Genomic DNA, 17,279 nt, shown 5'->3' with positions numbered 1-17,279 from the left:
TGTTGGGCACCAGCAGATCTGTCTCATGAGCTGGCAACAGAGCTCAGGAGTCTTTTGAAGTGGGCACCACAGCAAGGTCATGACTTTCCTTAAGAAAACAACTGCAAAGCATCTGCTCAAAACCCAATCTTTCAAGTTAAATCCTGCCAAGTGCAGATATAGTGTGATCATTCTTTACTTTGGGATGAATTGTCCAGGCTTTTTCAGCACTGCGAATGTGGTGATGTGCAGAGACCTGAAATTTTAACTCCAGGTTTTACATATCTCTGTGAGTGTGTGTGTACATGTGTATGTGTGTATATATATATATTCTGCTACTTTCACTGAAGTCCACATTTAAATTGTAAATGTATGATGATGGTTGGACTCGAGGTCTTTTCCAACCTTAATGATTGTATGGTTCTATTACATGAACTGCCCTTTGCCAGAGTTGAAGAATTTTCTTTATTGTTGCATTACTTCTTTTTTTTAGAATGTCACAAAGAGCTCAGGTGGTGAATCCATGTTGGCCAAGAGAGGCCATAAAGTTCAATGCCACTATTTTATAGATTCTATGATGCCATAGGAAAGGTAAAGTAGACCAGTATAACTACTGAAGCCCACCTCTGCTTTCTGTACTACCTAGGACAGGGCACAACTCATGCCCACTGAGAAGAGAGGGGGCTTTTCTGCATTCTCCACCCTTAACTATCTGTACAGATCCAGGGCTGGTGTCATTAACCTCACAACAAGGTGTCCTGGGTTGCAGTATATTCTGCTACCATCCTCATGAGCTGTTGAAACCAAGTGGGGCAGTGTTTCCTTGCCTCCTCCCTCCAGACCATCTTCTGTTAATGGGCTCATCAACACCTGGCCTCCTGACTCATCATCCCATTGTGAGATGCTCCACCCAGAAGGAGGAACCAAGCATTCCATCCTGGATATAATCTGAGATTCTGAGCACCCCAGACAACACTTTCCACTGGATTTCCAGAGGATAAGAGCTATATAGCCACCACTGGACCTTCCGAGGAAGAGCAGACCCTTTCTACAGCATCACTGCTTCAATAGAACCACATCCACCACTTCAGGAGGATGGCAGCCACCATTTTATAGGACTGCTACTGCCACCCCGACTCACAGCGTGTCAGGTTATATCCTGACTCTGTCAGTTTAAACCAGTGTTTTTCTGCCTTTTTTTTTCCTTTTTTCTTAATTTCCCTATTAAATTCTTATTCTGACTTGGTGCCTCCAACTGGTTTGTTTTCAAACTAAGCTGCGATAAACTAGTACACAATGCAACTGTTAATTAGAAGAACTTTAAAAATTACAATATATTCTTTTATTGGATTTTAATGATTTTTAACCAGTAAAAAAAAAAACTTACCTTTTTTATTTTTTTAATTACATATTTCTGGAAAAACAGTAATGCACATAGTGTTGGTCTATTTCGTGCTAATTTTTCTTATATTAAACTTGAGCATATATGTCAAGCTATGGTTAAATTTCCCTCAGGAGAACCAAAGATATAAATGCTTAGAGTAGATTTTAATTAAGTATGGAAACTTCCATAAAGAAAAGAAAAATCCTTCTAAATATAGTAATCTTAAACATCTTGCAAAAACACAAATTCAGTTGCCCCGAGCAATGACTAGCCATATGGAAGAAATTGTCCAGACTTCTTGTATTTTCTGGTTTAGTTCAGGAAACCTGTAGGCCTTACTACATAAAGAAAAACTTCCCTACAAGAGATTAACTCCTAAATATTCAACTAAAACCAGATGGATCTAAAACTGGACTGGAAGCTTGGTATGAATTAAAATTTCTTGTATTAGGGCCTCTTTTCTCCTGGTCTATCGATCCATCTAGGTTATTTTACCAATCTATCAGTTAGATAGATTCATTAATTATTTAATGGAGGAGTGTATCTGGTGAGAATTAGTCAACCAAACAAGTAACAGACTGAGGTAGCAGTGACAGCTAACAGCAACCAATGCAGTACTCAGAGAGACAGCAGGGTGCATCTCTGCTCCATGCTCCAAGAATGAAACACTGCACTGTCCTTCTTCGGCTCCCCAAATATGTTTCATAGAACAGAGACCAGTGTGATGACAGCTGGATAGTCTAAGCCTAATCTAGATAACTCTTAAACAGTGGCAAGAATCACAGCTTCTTGTGACCTGGCACACAGTTAAGTAATGTGCTTGGCCATCATGGGGGAAAGAATGCCAAACACAGCTGCTAAACACTTAATGAAAACAACTCTAACGGGCATGAAGAGTTGTTTGCTAAATATTTCTTTTAAATTTTGTTACCATGAAAACTTTATTTCTTTGCTTCTTACTGTTTATGTTATCTATTAAAATGAATCCTCAAAGTGCACCCTTGAAAAATATTATCTCAGTAAATGTACCTAGAAAAAAACAAACAAGGAAGCAAACACATACCAAAACATGACACTATCCTGCACAAGTAATTCTAACCCGAAAGAGGGAGTGAAAGAATGGATGGTGTGTGTCAGAGATAAGTTGTGTCAGCTCATGAGTGCAATTTGAATGCCAGGGACAGTCAAATGCATGTGATGCAGCAACCTAAAGTCAAGGATTAAAGTAATTTCAAGGATCAGGTATTTATTATGAAGAAAGATGCCTGCAACAGGTTGTCTTACTCTGAGAGTATTTCCTAGATATATATGATCGCAGCAACTTAACATAACAAAAAACCCCTGTGGTTGCATTCTGAAGGCTGTGTTTTAGCTGTTAAAGCACAGGCAGATGGACAGATGTCATGCATTTCTAGCAGATGGGTGAGTATCATTACCACTGGCATAGAAATGGTGGAGAAAGCCATTTCAGTGGGGGAAAGCTAACAGGGCAAGTAATGAAAGACATCAGAGAGAAACTGGCTTCACTGCTCTGACTTCTGCATGGCTCCTGCTTTTAAGGAATAATAAACTGAGAAGTAGCAAATGGTGCTTACCTTTCAATTTTTCAGCCAGCAAAGCAGCTTCGTGTTCCGAATAATGCATTATTGCTGGAGGTGAAGGAGGGCGCAGTCTGTCTTCTTCCATTTTGCGTCTGTGGCGTTCTTCTCTGGCCAGCATTCTTTGTTTGCATTCCCATTCATAAAAGTCATCTCTTGCCTGAGCAAAATCAACATGAAGGCGACCTGAATCCTTTTTGTCTGTGCTAGATCCTAATCTCATGCGGTAACCTGAAATCAACAAGTAGAACTAACTGTTGCAGGATTTATTTGCTTAAATTTCTCTTCATTTTTTTTTTTTCTTTTTTCAAGTGCAGCCGGGTAAAAATGTACATTAACAGATTCCCACATATCTATGCAGGATCTATCAATCACAAGAAGATAAGCATCCATCCAGTAATTTTCCTTCACAATTTCCTGTACCACCTATCACCATAGTAGAGGAACTGAAAAGTCAACCCAAAGATATAGAATCTACATTTCTGTTTAGAAGTCTCTCAAAATATATAATATTTTTACATGATGCTTCCAACTCTTAAAAGCACAAAAGTCAGATAAACAAAAAATAATTACTTAAAATGGATCTGCTTTAGTCTGAATGTGGTGCCCTTCTCCCCCCGATCCTGTTGAGATCATGTTCAGTCTACTGTTTTTCTCCAGACTGCCAAAGGAATTGGAAGTATTGGGAAAAGCTGAATTTTATGAAAACCATGACTATAGGTGAACGTGAAAATTGTGCTACATAAATTCCTGTGCCACAAAGAGGATGGTTTCATAACTACAGTGATGCTAGATCTCAAATTTTGAGACTCTACAATTGCAACCACTATTTTCAAATTCTCCAGTGAAAATAATCTAGCAGCAAATATAAATCACCTACAAATTAATTATGTTCATAATTCCTTAAAGTAATTTCTAAAGGAGGGACAGATTTATTAGACATTTGAAAGACTCCTTTCAGAACAAATAATGAAACCTGTTGTGCCTTATCTTTAGGGATATTCTACATATTCGCAACTTGGTCAATGTATCATATGCTAAAGTTAGCACACTGCAAAGGCTTTAGGTTAAGGGCTACAGAGCAGTACAAAAGGGGCCTGCTCTGAATTAAACCCTTGACTACTGTCAGAGGAAGAACAAATCATGCCAAAGCTATAAGAGAAGCTTTTTGTGACCATATTTGGGCACCTGTCATTTTCCAAGCTGTATTTCTAAGACACAAATATATACACAGAGCAGTTTGTCTAGCTTTTAAAATGCCACTTCAGAGAAAGTGTGAGAAAATACTATGTAGAAAGCTTCAAACAGAGCCCTCAAATGTGGGTAAAATTCATCAGTCTACACAGGATAGCTCTAATTTCTCCACGTCAACATGCAACAGCCCAGCAGAGATTTCTCAAATGACAGGATGCTGCAGAGATCAAGTCTGTGCTGAGCTGGCACACAGGAAGCTCTTCAGAAACACACACTACTGCAACCACTGCATAATAATTCCAGGGAGAGGAAACTTCTATTCAAAATATCTGGAAAAATGGTGTTTGCTGCTTTTGATGTGCAATCCGAGAGAACCTACTTTCCAGTCTTGTGGTTTGCCTGTGGTTTGAAGAGCTTCAGTACCTCACCACCACAGTTAAAACTCAGTTCTGAGCTCCCTCCAGGAACAGCAAAGCTAAGAATTGTTTAGTAGATTAAGCACATCCTTGCAGAAATGCACATCTAGGCATACTCTGTTTTACTGCTAGAAAAACATCCTGCTGTATGAATACGAGGGACTGTCCATACTGCAGCCCATGTGAGACAATAGCTTCAAAGGCATTAAATATCCATATATGTAGTGATCCTTCAATTAAAAAATAATCTGGGTGCCTTTTGATTTGACATTTTCCTTCCAAACATCTCGTGGAGTTCAGCTAAGGAGTCTGCAGGTGAGGAAAAAATATGACTTTCATTGTCCAGCAGGGAGCCCAAACCCAGATGAAAAACTTGAGCTAAATGTTTCAGAGGTCCTTAAAAAACTGCCTCACCAAGGAAAGGTTTGGTTCCAAGGTTCAGGAGCATGGGGTGAAGTAAAATTCAATATTGTAAGAGTGGCAAAGGAGAGGACTGTTTATTATTTTAAAGTCCTCTTGGCTTTGCTTTCTCTAGCTTAGAGAAGTAAACACCACCCTTTCTCCCCAGAGGCTTTTTGTGCCCATACATGTAGCTCTAGTCCCAAGGCATTGAAGGGAAGAGTTACAGATACACCATATTCAGTGTGACAGAAGAAGAGCGTGGGTGACCTTTCAGAACTGGGCTCTGAACTAATGAGGATGCAATTATATGGTTTTATCCACAGAGGTGTAGGCACAAAGGAGTCAGCCAAAAGGGGTCAGTGGTGCAGCTACCCTGGTAACTGTGACAAACGTTAGCCCCCTGCTCCCCGCCAGTTTGGCGTGCCAGCTGCATTCCTCACACAGTGATTGCTCTGTGCCAGAACAGCATTATCAGCGATGTAAAGGACACTACCAAGGTGCCAGGTCTCGTGAACCTAAAATTAGATTTCCCAGCTGGGCTGCACTTTCCAGGAAGACTCAATCTCTCTTCCTCTCCCCCTGCCGCCTTTCGCCTCCATTGGCAGTAGCACACTAGTTATGGGAAGAGACAGAAACACAGCACAGCAGGAGGCAAAACTCTTGTGGACTTCAAGGCCCATCACATAAGCTGAATAAAGAACTAATGAAAAGGGCTGTGCATCTATAGGTTTTGTGTGCACTGGCAAAGCTGAGTTGTATTACAGCGGCCCTCATTTTTGAAGTAAATGGGAAAAAAACCTGAACAGTGTACATTGCAGTAGGAATGTACTTTAGGAAACCAGTTTAAGTGCATCCAAATTAAAAGATTTTGGCAATTTTCCATGAATCACACTAAAAAAATGCGATCGCTTGTTTAACTCTAAAGACTGGAGGGGGTCAGCCAGTAAGGGGATTTCCACCAGCACTGGAACTTAGAATAACCTAGCTAAGAAGGGACCTTGGATATCACCTAGTCCAGAGCAGAGTTAGCTTCAAAGTCAGATCAGAATGCTCATAGCTTGGCATCTTTCCCTTAACAAAAACAACAAATGCCTTTAGGATGGTTTCTTGCACCCTCATAAATTAGTGGCTTTGCAGACACTATAGGACCAATGGCCTGGCCAGTGAAGAACAGACTCCTTGATAGGTTGATAACCAGAAAGACTCTGCATGCACAACTGGCAGGTTCTATTCTGTACATGAGATGCTCAGGCACCCATCTGTGCTGGAAATTTTGAGCCCCAAGACAGCTGGGAGGCTCGTTCTTTTTCAATACCGTGTCTCCCTATTGATGTTTGAGGGTGTTTGAATGTATGAGAGAAACACCTGGAACTGCCTCCCCTTCATGCATGGACAATGAATTTTTTTCCCCATCTCTTTGCTCAGGGCTGCAGCTAGCATTAACTTTGTGCCTGGCTTGTCATTTTTAATTTCAGGTTTGCACACAATGGAAGAGGAAAAGACTTTGGGAACTTGCCAAGATCCTTACTTTAAAGGAGCAGAAACAGGAAAAGTTAATGAAGGTGCTAAATAAAAATCAAACAGTATTTTCGTATCACAAGTCTAGTGTGAACTCCATGGCTTGACTTACCTTTGAGTGTTGCTATACTGGGGACCAGCCAATAGCTGATGTCTTACTGGGGAGCTAGATCAGAGTGTTAATGATGATCAGAGAGAACTTAAAATAAAACAAGTAAACAGTACTGAAAGGAAACCCACAGGGGAAAATATCAGAACAGGAAGAATGCATACATGGGCTTTTGGGGTATAAAAAGGTCTGTTTCAAGACACCTGTTTGTCCCATATTTTCAAGTCCAGGGCCATCAATATATGCAGGAGTTACTGAATTGTCAGCCAAAAGAGTAAAGTACATACAGTTTTGGGAACTCAACTTTGGGAGCCCTTTCTCATGGGCTGGTATGATGATTTTAGAAAGTCTTTTCCTTGGGAGATAAAAATATAAATTTAAGGTCTAAATGAAATCTAGCCTTCCTCAAGTTGACACTTTTATCATAGTCTTCTACGTGTCTTCCAGTCTCCCTTTTCATACATGTTTACTTGGGAATACCAAGGAAAAAAAATCAGTGATTAAACTACTTGATAGATTTTGTAATCACTTGCTCTATTCTGATGATAAGAATGGGATAAATGCAAAACTTGATGAGATTAGATGAGGTAGACAGATAAAACTTATTAGGTAGACAAAATTATCATTATATCAGAAATATCAAAAGCATGACTTTCCCCTAATAAAACACACCCACTATATTTATACATCTCTTTTGTCTCTCACAGGGAAAATAAAATGTCAAAAAGATATGCTTTATTCCCACCATTTCAGAATATATTATGTTTGAGAATGGGATAAAGACTAGTAAAAACCCCATAATATTTTAGTACAAGGAAAACATGCCTAGTGTCAGACATCCCTGGTGGTGGTGGGGGACAGTCAGTGCTTCCTGTTTCCTCTGCAGAGTTCAGCAGCCTTGGTGAAAAGAAGTGGAACTTGGCTAAAGAATGCTCCTGCATTTCTTCCTTGTCCCTGTCAGTTCCACTGGTTCTTTCCCTCGTCTGGTCAGAGACAATAGGTACAACACTTTGGAAGAATGAAAAGGTACAGAAGAAAAAATGGATGGGAAGGGAGGCTGCAGAGCAGAAGTAAGAGGAAGCACAGATGGCAGCGTGACTGTGACGAAAGGAAACAGAAGAAGGAAATGGATCAGGAACTTGGAAATAAATTCAGAATGAGGAAGAATGAGGAAGGGAATCTTTCACCTCTGTTTCTACTCATGTTCCATCTCCTGAATGCGTGCTCTAGTGCATTATGAATGAGGACACATGGCAGCACATGGAATTTCCTACCTCTATGGTCCTTCAGGATTCAAGGCAAATGAAATTAAAATAAAATTTACTTGGAGTGAAGCTGAGAAGCAGGAAACTGAGATAGAGGAACACTGTTTCTGGTCCAGGGTGGCAGCCCGAACATTTTTGAGCTTTTCTTTGCTCTCTTTTTTGCCACTATTTTGTTTGTCATAATACAATAATATCAGTTCCTGCTGCATCTGATGCACCTCTCTTCTGTTCTGTTACTAGAGCTGCCTAGACAGAAGTTGGAAGCTGGTAGCTGGTAAATGTCTACTGCTTGTGATGACTCTAATATGCTGCAATGATCTACAGCATTTTGGAAGTAACATGAATAAAAAAATAAAGAAGAAGGATGGAAAGCAGGAACAGAAGATTGGGAGGGGAAGAAATGAAGTGAAAGTTAAAAAAAAAAAGTAAAGAAGAAAAATTCAGAGTAGAATAAATATCTGCAATAAACCTGAAAATATAGCAAGATTTCAAAGAAATCTTAACAGACCCCATAAAACTCTTCAAAAAGGTACTTGAAGCAAGCAGTCAAGTTAGAAAAAAAAAAGCCAAACAACCTAGAAACCCTGAGGAAAACCTTTGTGAAACAAAGGAACTAGGTTTTTCCTGATGACATATGTTAAAAGTTTAGATGTCTTCCTTTCCTTTCCTTTCCTTCTTTCCTTTCCTTTCCTTTCCTTTCCTTTCCTTTCCTTTCCTTTCCTTTCCTTTCCTTTCCTTTCCTTTCCTTTCCTTTCCTTTCCTTTCCTTTCCTTTCCTTTCCTTTCCTTTCCTTTCCTTTCCTTTCCTTTCCTTTCCTTTCCTTTCCTTTCCTTTCCTTTCCTTTCCTTTCCTTTCCTTTCCTTTCCTTTCCTTTCCTTTCCTTTCCTTTCCTTTCCTTTCCTTTCCTTTCCTTTCCTTTCCTTTCCTTTCCTTTCCTTTCCTTTCTTGTTGATGGTGATTTGAAAGACAGCTTGTTTCTACCTGTGTGAACCTCCTATGGACACCTACAGGATGTTGAGATTTTGTCTGTACTGCCAAACAGAAGATGGTCAGTGTGGGAGCTCAGACAAGAGTCCTGGGTCGTTAACTCTCTCCCAGGCTCAAAAGAATGGTCCCAGTGGGTGCTTTGAGGTCACTCTGCACAGGGCGGGTAGGTGTAAACCAGTCTGTTTCAGCTTGTCTTGGCCAACGAGCAGTCCCTGGACCTTGTTTGTTCAAGAATACCTTGCATATGGGTTGAAAATGTAACACTACAATCGTGGAGCAAAACAGTGCTTTTGAGTCTCTCCAGGACTCAGAAAGATGGATGAACCAGCCTGTGGAGTGGAGACAAATATATAAAGGGCATGTGATCCAAACCAGTAAGGTGAAAAAGGACTTAGTCAGCAAGACAATCCTCAAATGAAGGAGATTGTAAACTTAAGAGGACACTGACAGTCACAGAAGCCTTAAATGCGAAAGCAGAGTTGTTTCTCACCTTTTTACTTCTTTCTTTTTTTTTACTTTTTTTTCCCCTGCGAATTAGAGACTGGGGTTTTTTTGTTTCTTTGTTTTGGAGGTTTTTTATCTGTTTCTTTGTTGGAAAATAAAGAGATTCTGAAATTTTACACCCTGTAGTTTCTGTAGCACTCGTTGTCATGGGAGGCAACAGACGTAGCCTACAGATGGGGCTCAGAATCTAACCCATGCAGTAGCTGAATACATGCATGTATAAAGACAGACTTTATTCAGGCTGCACCACAAATCTATAAAAATATGCCAGTGAAATTGCCAGCCTATCAGAAAAACTGGCATTGGAAAACAGCAGAGTTCCTGGCCTGGTGCCCTCCTCTTTCCACAACCTGTGAGCAAAACTATATAAACCTGGGTAAATCGAAAACAAGATTGTTCTGTAGTGAATTTCAGGATCTGCTGCATTGTTGCGGGATGACAGGAAATTGCTCCTGGGTAAGTAACATACAACACCATGCATGAGTCTTGGCAGACAGAGAAATAACAGAATTGCCCCTTGCTGCTCCATGCTACAGCCACTGAGTTCAAGAAAGTCTTGCTGAGATAAAAGCTAAGAAAATAAGCAAGCATTAGCATCACAAAATACAAATGAGAAGCAAGGAAAATCCATTAAAGAATGTGAAGTACCAGAAAGGTAAATGGCTTTATCAACCATGAACTCCTCTGCAAAACGAATGTGACAAAAATTCTTCTTGCTTTTCCGAATTGCTGTTATATCTCCACACTGCTCAAAGACTTCCTGAATAATTTCCTCCGTTGCATTTTCTGGTAATCCTCCAACAAACACTGTTTTACACCCAGGAGGTCTCTCTCTTGTTGAAGGTGGTGGAAGATCTAAGTCAAAACAGAAATCACATTGGAATACAAAATTTGTCTTTTGATCCACTGGCTCTATTCACCCCTTTAATCAGTTCTGGGCAGCAACAGTTACTTGACATAGTATAGAGGCAGAAGAGAGGGACAAGCAAAATAATTGAATATTGCAGAGGTTATCCAAACTGATTACTTGAATCTAAACCCTTTCAAGCTTTAGGTGGTGTTTCAAACATTAATTCCTGCCACTTGAGGTTGTTCTCCAGGACAGACAGTGAGGTCTAAAAGGGTCTTTCTTTTCCCTGCGCACCCACACAAAAAATAGAAAAATATTCTGTTTCAAAGCAGGGGAGCTTCTGCAGCTGATTTGACCCTGAGCACAGATCTCAAGCTCTAGTGCAGTACTTTCAAAGCCTGAACCTCACCATCTCTGGCTCAGATGTATCACTCACCATGCTCACCAAGTGTGTGGGCTGTGAGCAAGCCCATGCTGTGTACACCCTGTGTACTCGGGCTGGATACCTTTCCCTGGTATTAGCATAATTTCATTTCTGTCTCAGAGTACAGGAGCACAGCAAACAGAAAAACAAAGTGGGAAACACAACAAAGTGACAGCATGATGAAAACACTCTGCTGGTTATCTGTTTTGTCTTGTTGCCAGATAATGGAGCAGACGCCAGCACAGGGGAAGGATAACCTCACTGTTTACAAGTGCTCATGAGGTGGAGTAGCTAGAAATGCTATTTCCATGTATATATAGAGAGAATGTATACACACTTACATCAGAAAAACTATTAAATTTTTGGAAGCTGTATAAAAAATTAAATCTGCCATAACACTTCACCTTGCTTATACGCAGTGAAAGTAATGCTCTAAGAAGGAATCTAGTTTTTTGGCCTTTTAACACAGTAAAGGAGGTTACAACCTTAAAGTGTACAAATATATATACATACATACTCACAGACACAACCAGTTTGATTACACTGTGATCTTGGTACACTGCAAATCCAGAGCACCTGAATATTTGCTTACTGTCCTCATTTCACAGTGAAAGTGAAAGTCACTGGTATGGTGGCTCTGAAACTCTTGGGGCCAACACACAAAATCAGGGTTTGGGCCTGAGCTGGTATCTTAGTGGGAAGAGTTTTATATTTGCACAGTCACAGAAGGAACGGGAGGGAATCTGGTCCCTGCTTTCAAAACCAAGAAGGAACTCATTTGCCGTGTTGTACCTCCTCAAAAATGGCAGGACAGAAGCCCTAGCCCCCTTTTCCTCCATTTCCCTCAGAAAGGGACTGTAGCAAGTCGGTTTTAGGATGCAAGGTACTGTGTTGAGTGACACGAGCCCAGATTGGTCCCATCTGACTACAGGCACCTGAAGGCGAGCACAGAGATGAACAGCACCATATAAGCTTTATGTTTTGTGACATTCTGATCTACAGGAAAGACAGGTATCTAATATGAGCAGTGTAGATTTTTAGGCTGTGTTACTTTTCTTTAGGTTTTTTTTTTTGTACAAGCTGCATAGTTTTTTCATGTGACCTTAGAGAGAAGAATAAAGATGCTCATATACCTTACCATGCATTACACACAGAATAGACCTTAGAAGAAAAGACCATACTTGCCTGTAATCCATTTAAAAAACATAATTGTTACTAGATAAAAAGATTACCAATTTTTTAATCTACATATACAATTTTTTAATCTACTCATACAATGCAATGTATTTAGGAAAGTAACATTCTTTCTTCAGATCCACTTACTTGGGTTTGGAGGGAAGAGCGTGCAGCTTTTGCAGTGAATTATTTCTTTGACTACAGGCACATCTGTTGGTGGTGGTGGCGGCACTAACCCCATGCCTGGTATCATTGGGTTAATCGGAGTGATTCCAGTCATCATGCTAAGGCTTGGATCAAAGCCTGGTACACAGATTGAATCTGTAAGTATGGAACATAAAATACTGGCTTATAAATCTTCAAACTACTTGTTACAATTTTCTTGTACAGACAGTTTCACTTTAAGTTCGTTTTCCTTGTTTGTTTGTTTCTGCAAGCATCACTGTGAAAATTAGAAGGGAAAAGGAAAAATGGAAAAAAAGAAAAGGAAGAGAAATAGGGAGGAGAGTGGGAGAAGGAGAGAGAAAGGGATAGGAAGAGGGGGAGGGGAATGAGGAGGAGGGAGCTGCATTCTCAGCAAAAAAAATAAACTATGCATAAAGAAGGGAATGTTACATAATCTAAAATATTAACATGACTGAGTAAAAAGTAGCACATTAATGTGTAAAACCATGCACCATAAATATCTGTTATTTGAAATGCAATTTTCTGTTAATAATGTTACTGTGGTGTTTACATTGCTTTCTGCCCAAAGCGTACAAAGAATATAATTTAGCATTGATATGTCCTCTCCATCTAATTGTCAGACAGATTTATCACAACATAGCCTTCTCACATAAGTGACCTTGATTTACAGACAATACAGAGAAAGATCCATTTCTGGCTGCTTTATGGAAGTCTAGTTAGCCAGGACTTCTAACCATTTTACCCTGGAATATAAATTTTCAGCTGCACAGAATGGGGTCTTTTTGAGCCTTGGAATTAATTTCTTCTTGTCCTGTTATTTAATCGGATTAGTAGAATCTCTTCAATACATGTACTATTAACATATACCACTACAGCCTCATAAAGTAAAACGAATATTTGGCAAGCATTGCTCTTTCTCCTTCCTGATCTCTTTGCCAAGACTTCCATACGTATTACTTAAAGCTGCAAGATTTACCGGGGAGCACCAGTGCTTTAACACCAAGAATTGTAATAAGCAGATGTTTCAGAGGAACCGAGAGCCAACTTCTGAAATTTGCTTTCGTTAAAAACAAGGCTTTGGGTTTCTTGAGGCATAATGAATAAAATATTTTGAGAGACCGATCTCTTTGTTGGCATAACACTGCCGCTATTTGGCATCATCAATTATTTAAAAGAAGAGAGTTACTTCGGTGTTCTACAGATTTTCTGCTGAGTTTTCTGGCTAGCAACTGGAAAGTATTTAATGATACATGTAAACATGGGGTTTGGTAGCTCAGAAGCTTGTTTATTTTGAAGAAGCAAAGAGGGAGAGGGAAACAACTCCCTTTCAAGCATTTTATATATATAATATCTATAGACATGAGATTTGAGCAAATTTTCAAATTAATGAAGTGTGACCAGAGAGAGACCAGTCTCTTCATCCTAAATCTGCTGCTGAGAAGCTATGTGGCCCTGGGTCAGCCCTCTGACCTTTTGGTATCTTCATTTCTGCATCTACAAAACAGGCACAAAAATACTCACTTACTGGTAAGTATTATCTCACATTTTCGTAGCACTTTGCAGGTGTAAAGCACTCTGTGGGGGCTGAAAATTAGCATTATTATTCTGGTGAAACATCCATAATCATCTTTTCTGGGAAGGACAACTGAGGACTGAGAACTACTCTAAGAGAGCTCATATCTCTCTCAACCGCATGCTCGCTGTTCTTCACGCACTGACTGTGAGCCTTTACCCCCTTCAGGCACTCCTGTACAACAAGCGTAGCAAGTGCACAGTAAGCAAGGATTTGCTTTAGGCTTATTGAAGACTAGTATTAATGAAAAGTCATGATATTACATTACTTTTTTTTAATAAGTGGGTTTATGAAAAAGGATTTGCTCTGGGTGTGATGCTTTTTTTTTCCGGTATTGATGTAAAGCATTGCTTTTCATATTTAGCTTTGAAGCTTGGAGCCTGTCATTTATTCCGCGAGATGCAATGGTGGTCATATATTAAATATTCATGGTGAATGCTGGGAGATAAAGTCAGAGGTGAAAGGGCAACGTATAATTCAAATAAATCCTTAGGCTATGCTAATAATCTTAAACTCATTTTTACAAGTCAGACTCCTGACCGTCACAGAAGACCATCTTGTGCAGCATTCTCTGGCTGTGGGTAGAACTCCACCTTTGCTACTTGCTGCTAAAGCATCCCATAGAGCTCAGTGGCATGCAAAGCAAGGCACCCCACTAGCCCCCAACACATACCAGTCCTCTCCTGGGATCAGGAGATGCCAAACGAGGCATTTTGTCCATCCTTCTGGACAAGTGTAGGGCCCACTACAGTCCCAGCCAGTTATGAAATTTCCTATTGAATCCAATATCCACAGCAGACCTGCAGCATTCTGAAGCTGGTGTACAAGATGATGGACAGAAGGCCAAGTTCTCCCTGTCCCATAAGTATTGTTCAGGCTCCATGTCACAGCCAAGGAAGAAGATCATCATCTGGCAAGTGCTACCAAAAGGTATATTTAACTTTTACTGTTTGGTCCTTAAGACAACCATTAGATATATTTTAGCTTCTCTCCAGAGCTAGTGAAATGAAATAGCAGCAAACTGCCCAAGTCACAGACACATGCTCTCACCCAGAGCAAAGATGGCAGGTTTCAATAAGGTACAGTTTTCTGAATTTTCCTTTGGCAGTGGCGCAGACACAGAGAAAACCAAATCAAAGGGAGAAGGCCACAGTGAAACTCATGTTCACAAGCACTGTGAATCTGGGCATGGGGAGGGAGAGATTTTAGGCTACATGCTAATCAGAACAGGTTTGCGATTTAAGTGAAAGAAAATTATTTGCCACTAATTCCTGGCACACCCAAGGAAATGTGACTTTTTAAGTGGCTTTGCCTGTGTTAAATAAGTACACAGCTTTGTCATCAGTTTCTTTACAACTAGAATCAATCTACAAGAGCATGAGCAAAGTGCTGGGGTCCAGTCCAACACTCATGGAATGTCCTAGAAGTGCCGGGACTCTGTGCCTTCAGAATATAACTGTGCTGAGGTATACTAAAGAGGACTCATTCAATAATTCTTGAAATCCAATTCCACATCTTGCAGGCACTAATCCAAGCCCTGCAAAGGGAAATAGCAAGACTACTGAAGGCATGAACAGATTTTAACCCTGAACAGGTTTGCTTTCTCTGTCCTCTTGAATAAGTTGCTTCAGTTTCCCAATGCGTTCAATTAAGAATGAAATGTTTTCATACATAACATGAGCACTGAGAGGATGCAGGGGTATCAACTGGCGAGCATCCTGGAAATGAAAACCATTCTCTGAAAACTAAAAACTGTTATGCATTGCAGAGGTGGAAAATTCAGATGAATTTCTGAAGAGTGAAGCTCTTTTTTGGACCCCCAAAGAGATTGGTGGGGCTTGCATCTCCAGAGAAGCTAACGCATGCCACCTGCATATGGCTGACAAACCATGACAAGAGACTATAGATGGGGTGTCCAAAGGAAATATTGGTCTGGACTCTGAGGTGCAGAGAAAAAAGGACTGATGAAGTCACTGGAAAGGAAAGTCAATAAGTTTGCCACATCTGTGATAGGATCTAGAAGAACCCCAAGTTTAACTATATTAATGCTATCGAGTGGTGCAATAATAGAAGTTGGATATATAGCTCTTGTCTAGAAACAAGGGATGATCATCCATCAGCACCACCACTGCAGTCTGCTCCACGTCCTGGCAAAATGCCTATTTGGAGCAGGGCCAGGACACCAAGCTTAGCAGCGGAGGCAACTACTGTTGAACTAACTGGAAAGATTGTTGGTCTTGAGAATCAAAGAAAATGATAAGAGTTATGCAAAGATTTCTAAAAATAGGAATCAACCCTGCCCACATATGATTTTTTTAACAGATTCCCTTAGAGACATGATTATTAGATATTGTAGACATGAATATGTTACGCTAAACACAGAGATACATTACATTTATCAACTACACATCTGAAGAGTTAAAAAAGCAATATTCTATGCTTTCAATGATCATGACATTCTTTTTAAAGGGATCTATGTATATTTATGCAGCTAGGTAAGGGTTTATAAATTATAAAAAGCAACCTGGAAGAAGACACAAAATTTTAATTTAAGATATGTTAATAAATAATTAGTAAATGAAATCGTTAAAATGGAAAGCAATCAGAGATGATAAAGAACTTTAAGAATGGAAAAGCACATGTTGATCAAATTAGAGTCCCTGTGGATACCCTACAAAAAGCTTCAATATTCACACATTTGCATAAGAAAGTAAAACTATTTAACACTGATATTTTGAAGTCCATGTTCTGACTAAATTTGGCAAAACAAGTTAATTCCTGTTTCATCTGATAAGAAATTGGCATGGTGGAGGACAATGAAAATCTCTGGAGAGCAAATATTTGGAATTGGCAGTCAGAGAGGCAAGAAGAAATATCTTCTTGAACACATGGAGTAGTTTTTAAAGCTTCTTTTTCTTTCAAGTGGAATAAAAGAAGAACAAAACATTTCACATGAAATCTTTGAGTCTGAGAAAAGCAGAAGAACAATAAAATCCCTTTGATGAAAACTACATTCTAACACAGTAAGTAGTGTAAAACAATTGTTTTTATTAGGGTCCCTTTTGGAAGGGCAGGAAGAACTTTGTCTTCCATAAAAATAGCCACACAACCTTGTAGAACCATCCTGCTTTTCTTCTTTGGCAACAGTTGCTGTCGGGATCACCTTTTGTTTTTGCCACATTATTGCTCTGCCCACGTAACAAGGATGTTTACTCCTGCCAGCTGTGTTTTTGGGTATTGCACTCCATCGCCAATACTGTTACCACCACATTTCCAACAGCCCTCACCACAAGTATTTATCTGCTCAAAATCACTTTTTAAGGCTATAATCCTCTCTCTGATTCATAGCATTAGCCCTTGGATGTGTGGTTTGTTTTTTTTTTTTTTTTTGCCTGCAACTGCCAATTGTTTCTGTGGAGTTTTTGACAGCTGCCAAGTTTTATTTCTGTTGGATGCATAAAAACATCCACAAAACAGGGGTTTGTTTGTGAGCCCCTGCTCGCACACATGGAAGGTTTCCACCAGGGACATCATCAGTCACGTGGGTCAGACCTGCTGGTCGAACACACAGAGAGAGATGGTGAGCAGTGAAAACAATGATCTGAGCACAAAACAACTAACAAAAATAATAAACATTGAAAGGATTCCCATGGCCTGGGAGTGATAATTCTACACCTACAAAAATAGTCTGTTTTCTGCTAGGGAATGGAGTTG

At 39.9% G+C, this 17,279-nt stretch overlaps 1 protein-coding gene across 11 annotated transcripts in view; it reads right to left on the bottom strand.

Annotated features, from left to right (window-relative positions):
• Positions 1-17,279, bottom strand: part of ENOX1 (ecto-NOX disulfide-thiol exchanger 1) — a 359,067-nt gene that overhangs the window by 90,137 nt on the left and 251,651 nt on the right. For 9 of the 11 annotated variants that reach the window (XM_032099804.1, XM_032099803.1, XM_032099812.1 and 6 more), the window contains 3 exons: positions 11,954-12,127; positions 10,005-10,211; positions 2,959-3,192 (listed from right to left, as the gene is read on the bottom strand). In XM_032099804.1, coding sequence (XP_031955695.1) covers positions 2,959-3,192; positions 10,005-10,211; positions 11,954-12,127 — 615 coding nt within the window. The remainder of the gene's footprint in view (positions 1-2,958; positions 3,193-10,004; positions 10,212-11,953; positions 12,128-17,279) is intronic. The other 2 variants (XM_032099813.1, XM_032099814.1) reach the window with 2 other exon arrangements.

The sequence above is a fragment of the Corvus moneduloides genome, chromosome 2 (assembly GCF_009650955.1).
Source record: "Corvus moneduloides isolate bCorMon1 chromosome 2, bCorMon1.pri, whole genome shotgun sequence".
In the NCBI taxonomy this organism is placed as follows: Eukaryota; Metazoa; Chordata; class Aves; order Passeriformes; family Corvidae; genus Corvus; species Corvus moneduloides.
Note: the sequence above shows the minus strand (reverse complement) of the source record. Positions and strands in the feature narration are given on the sequence as shown.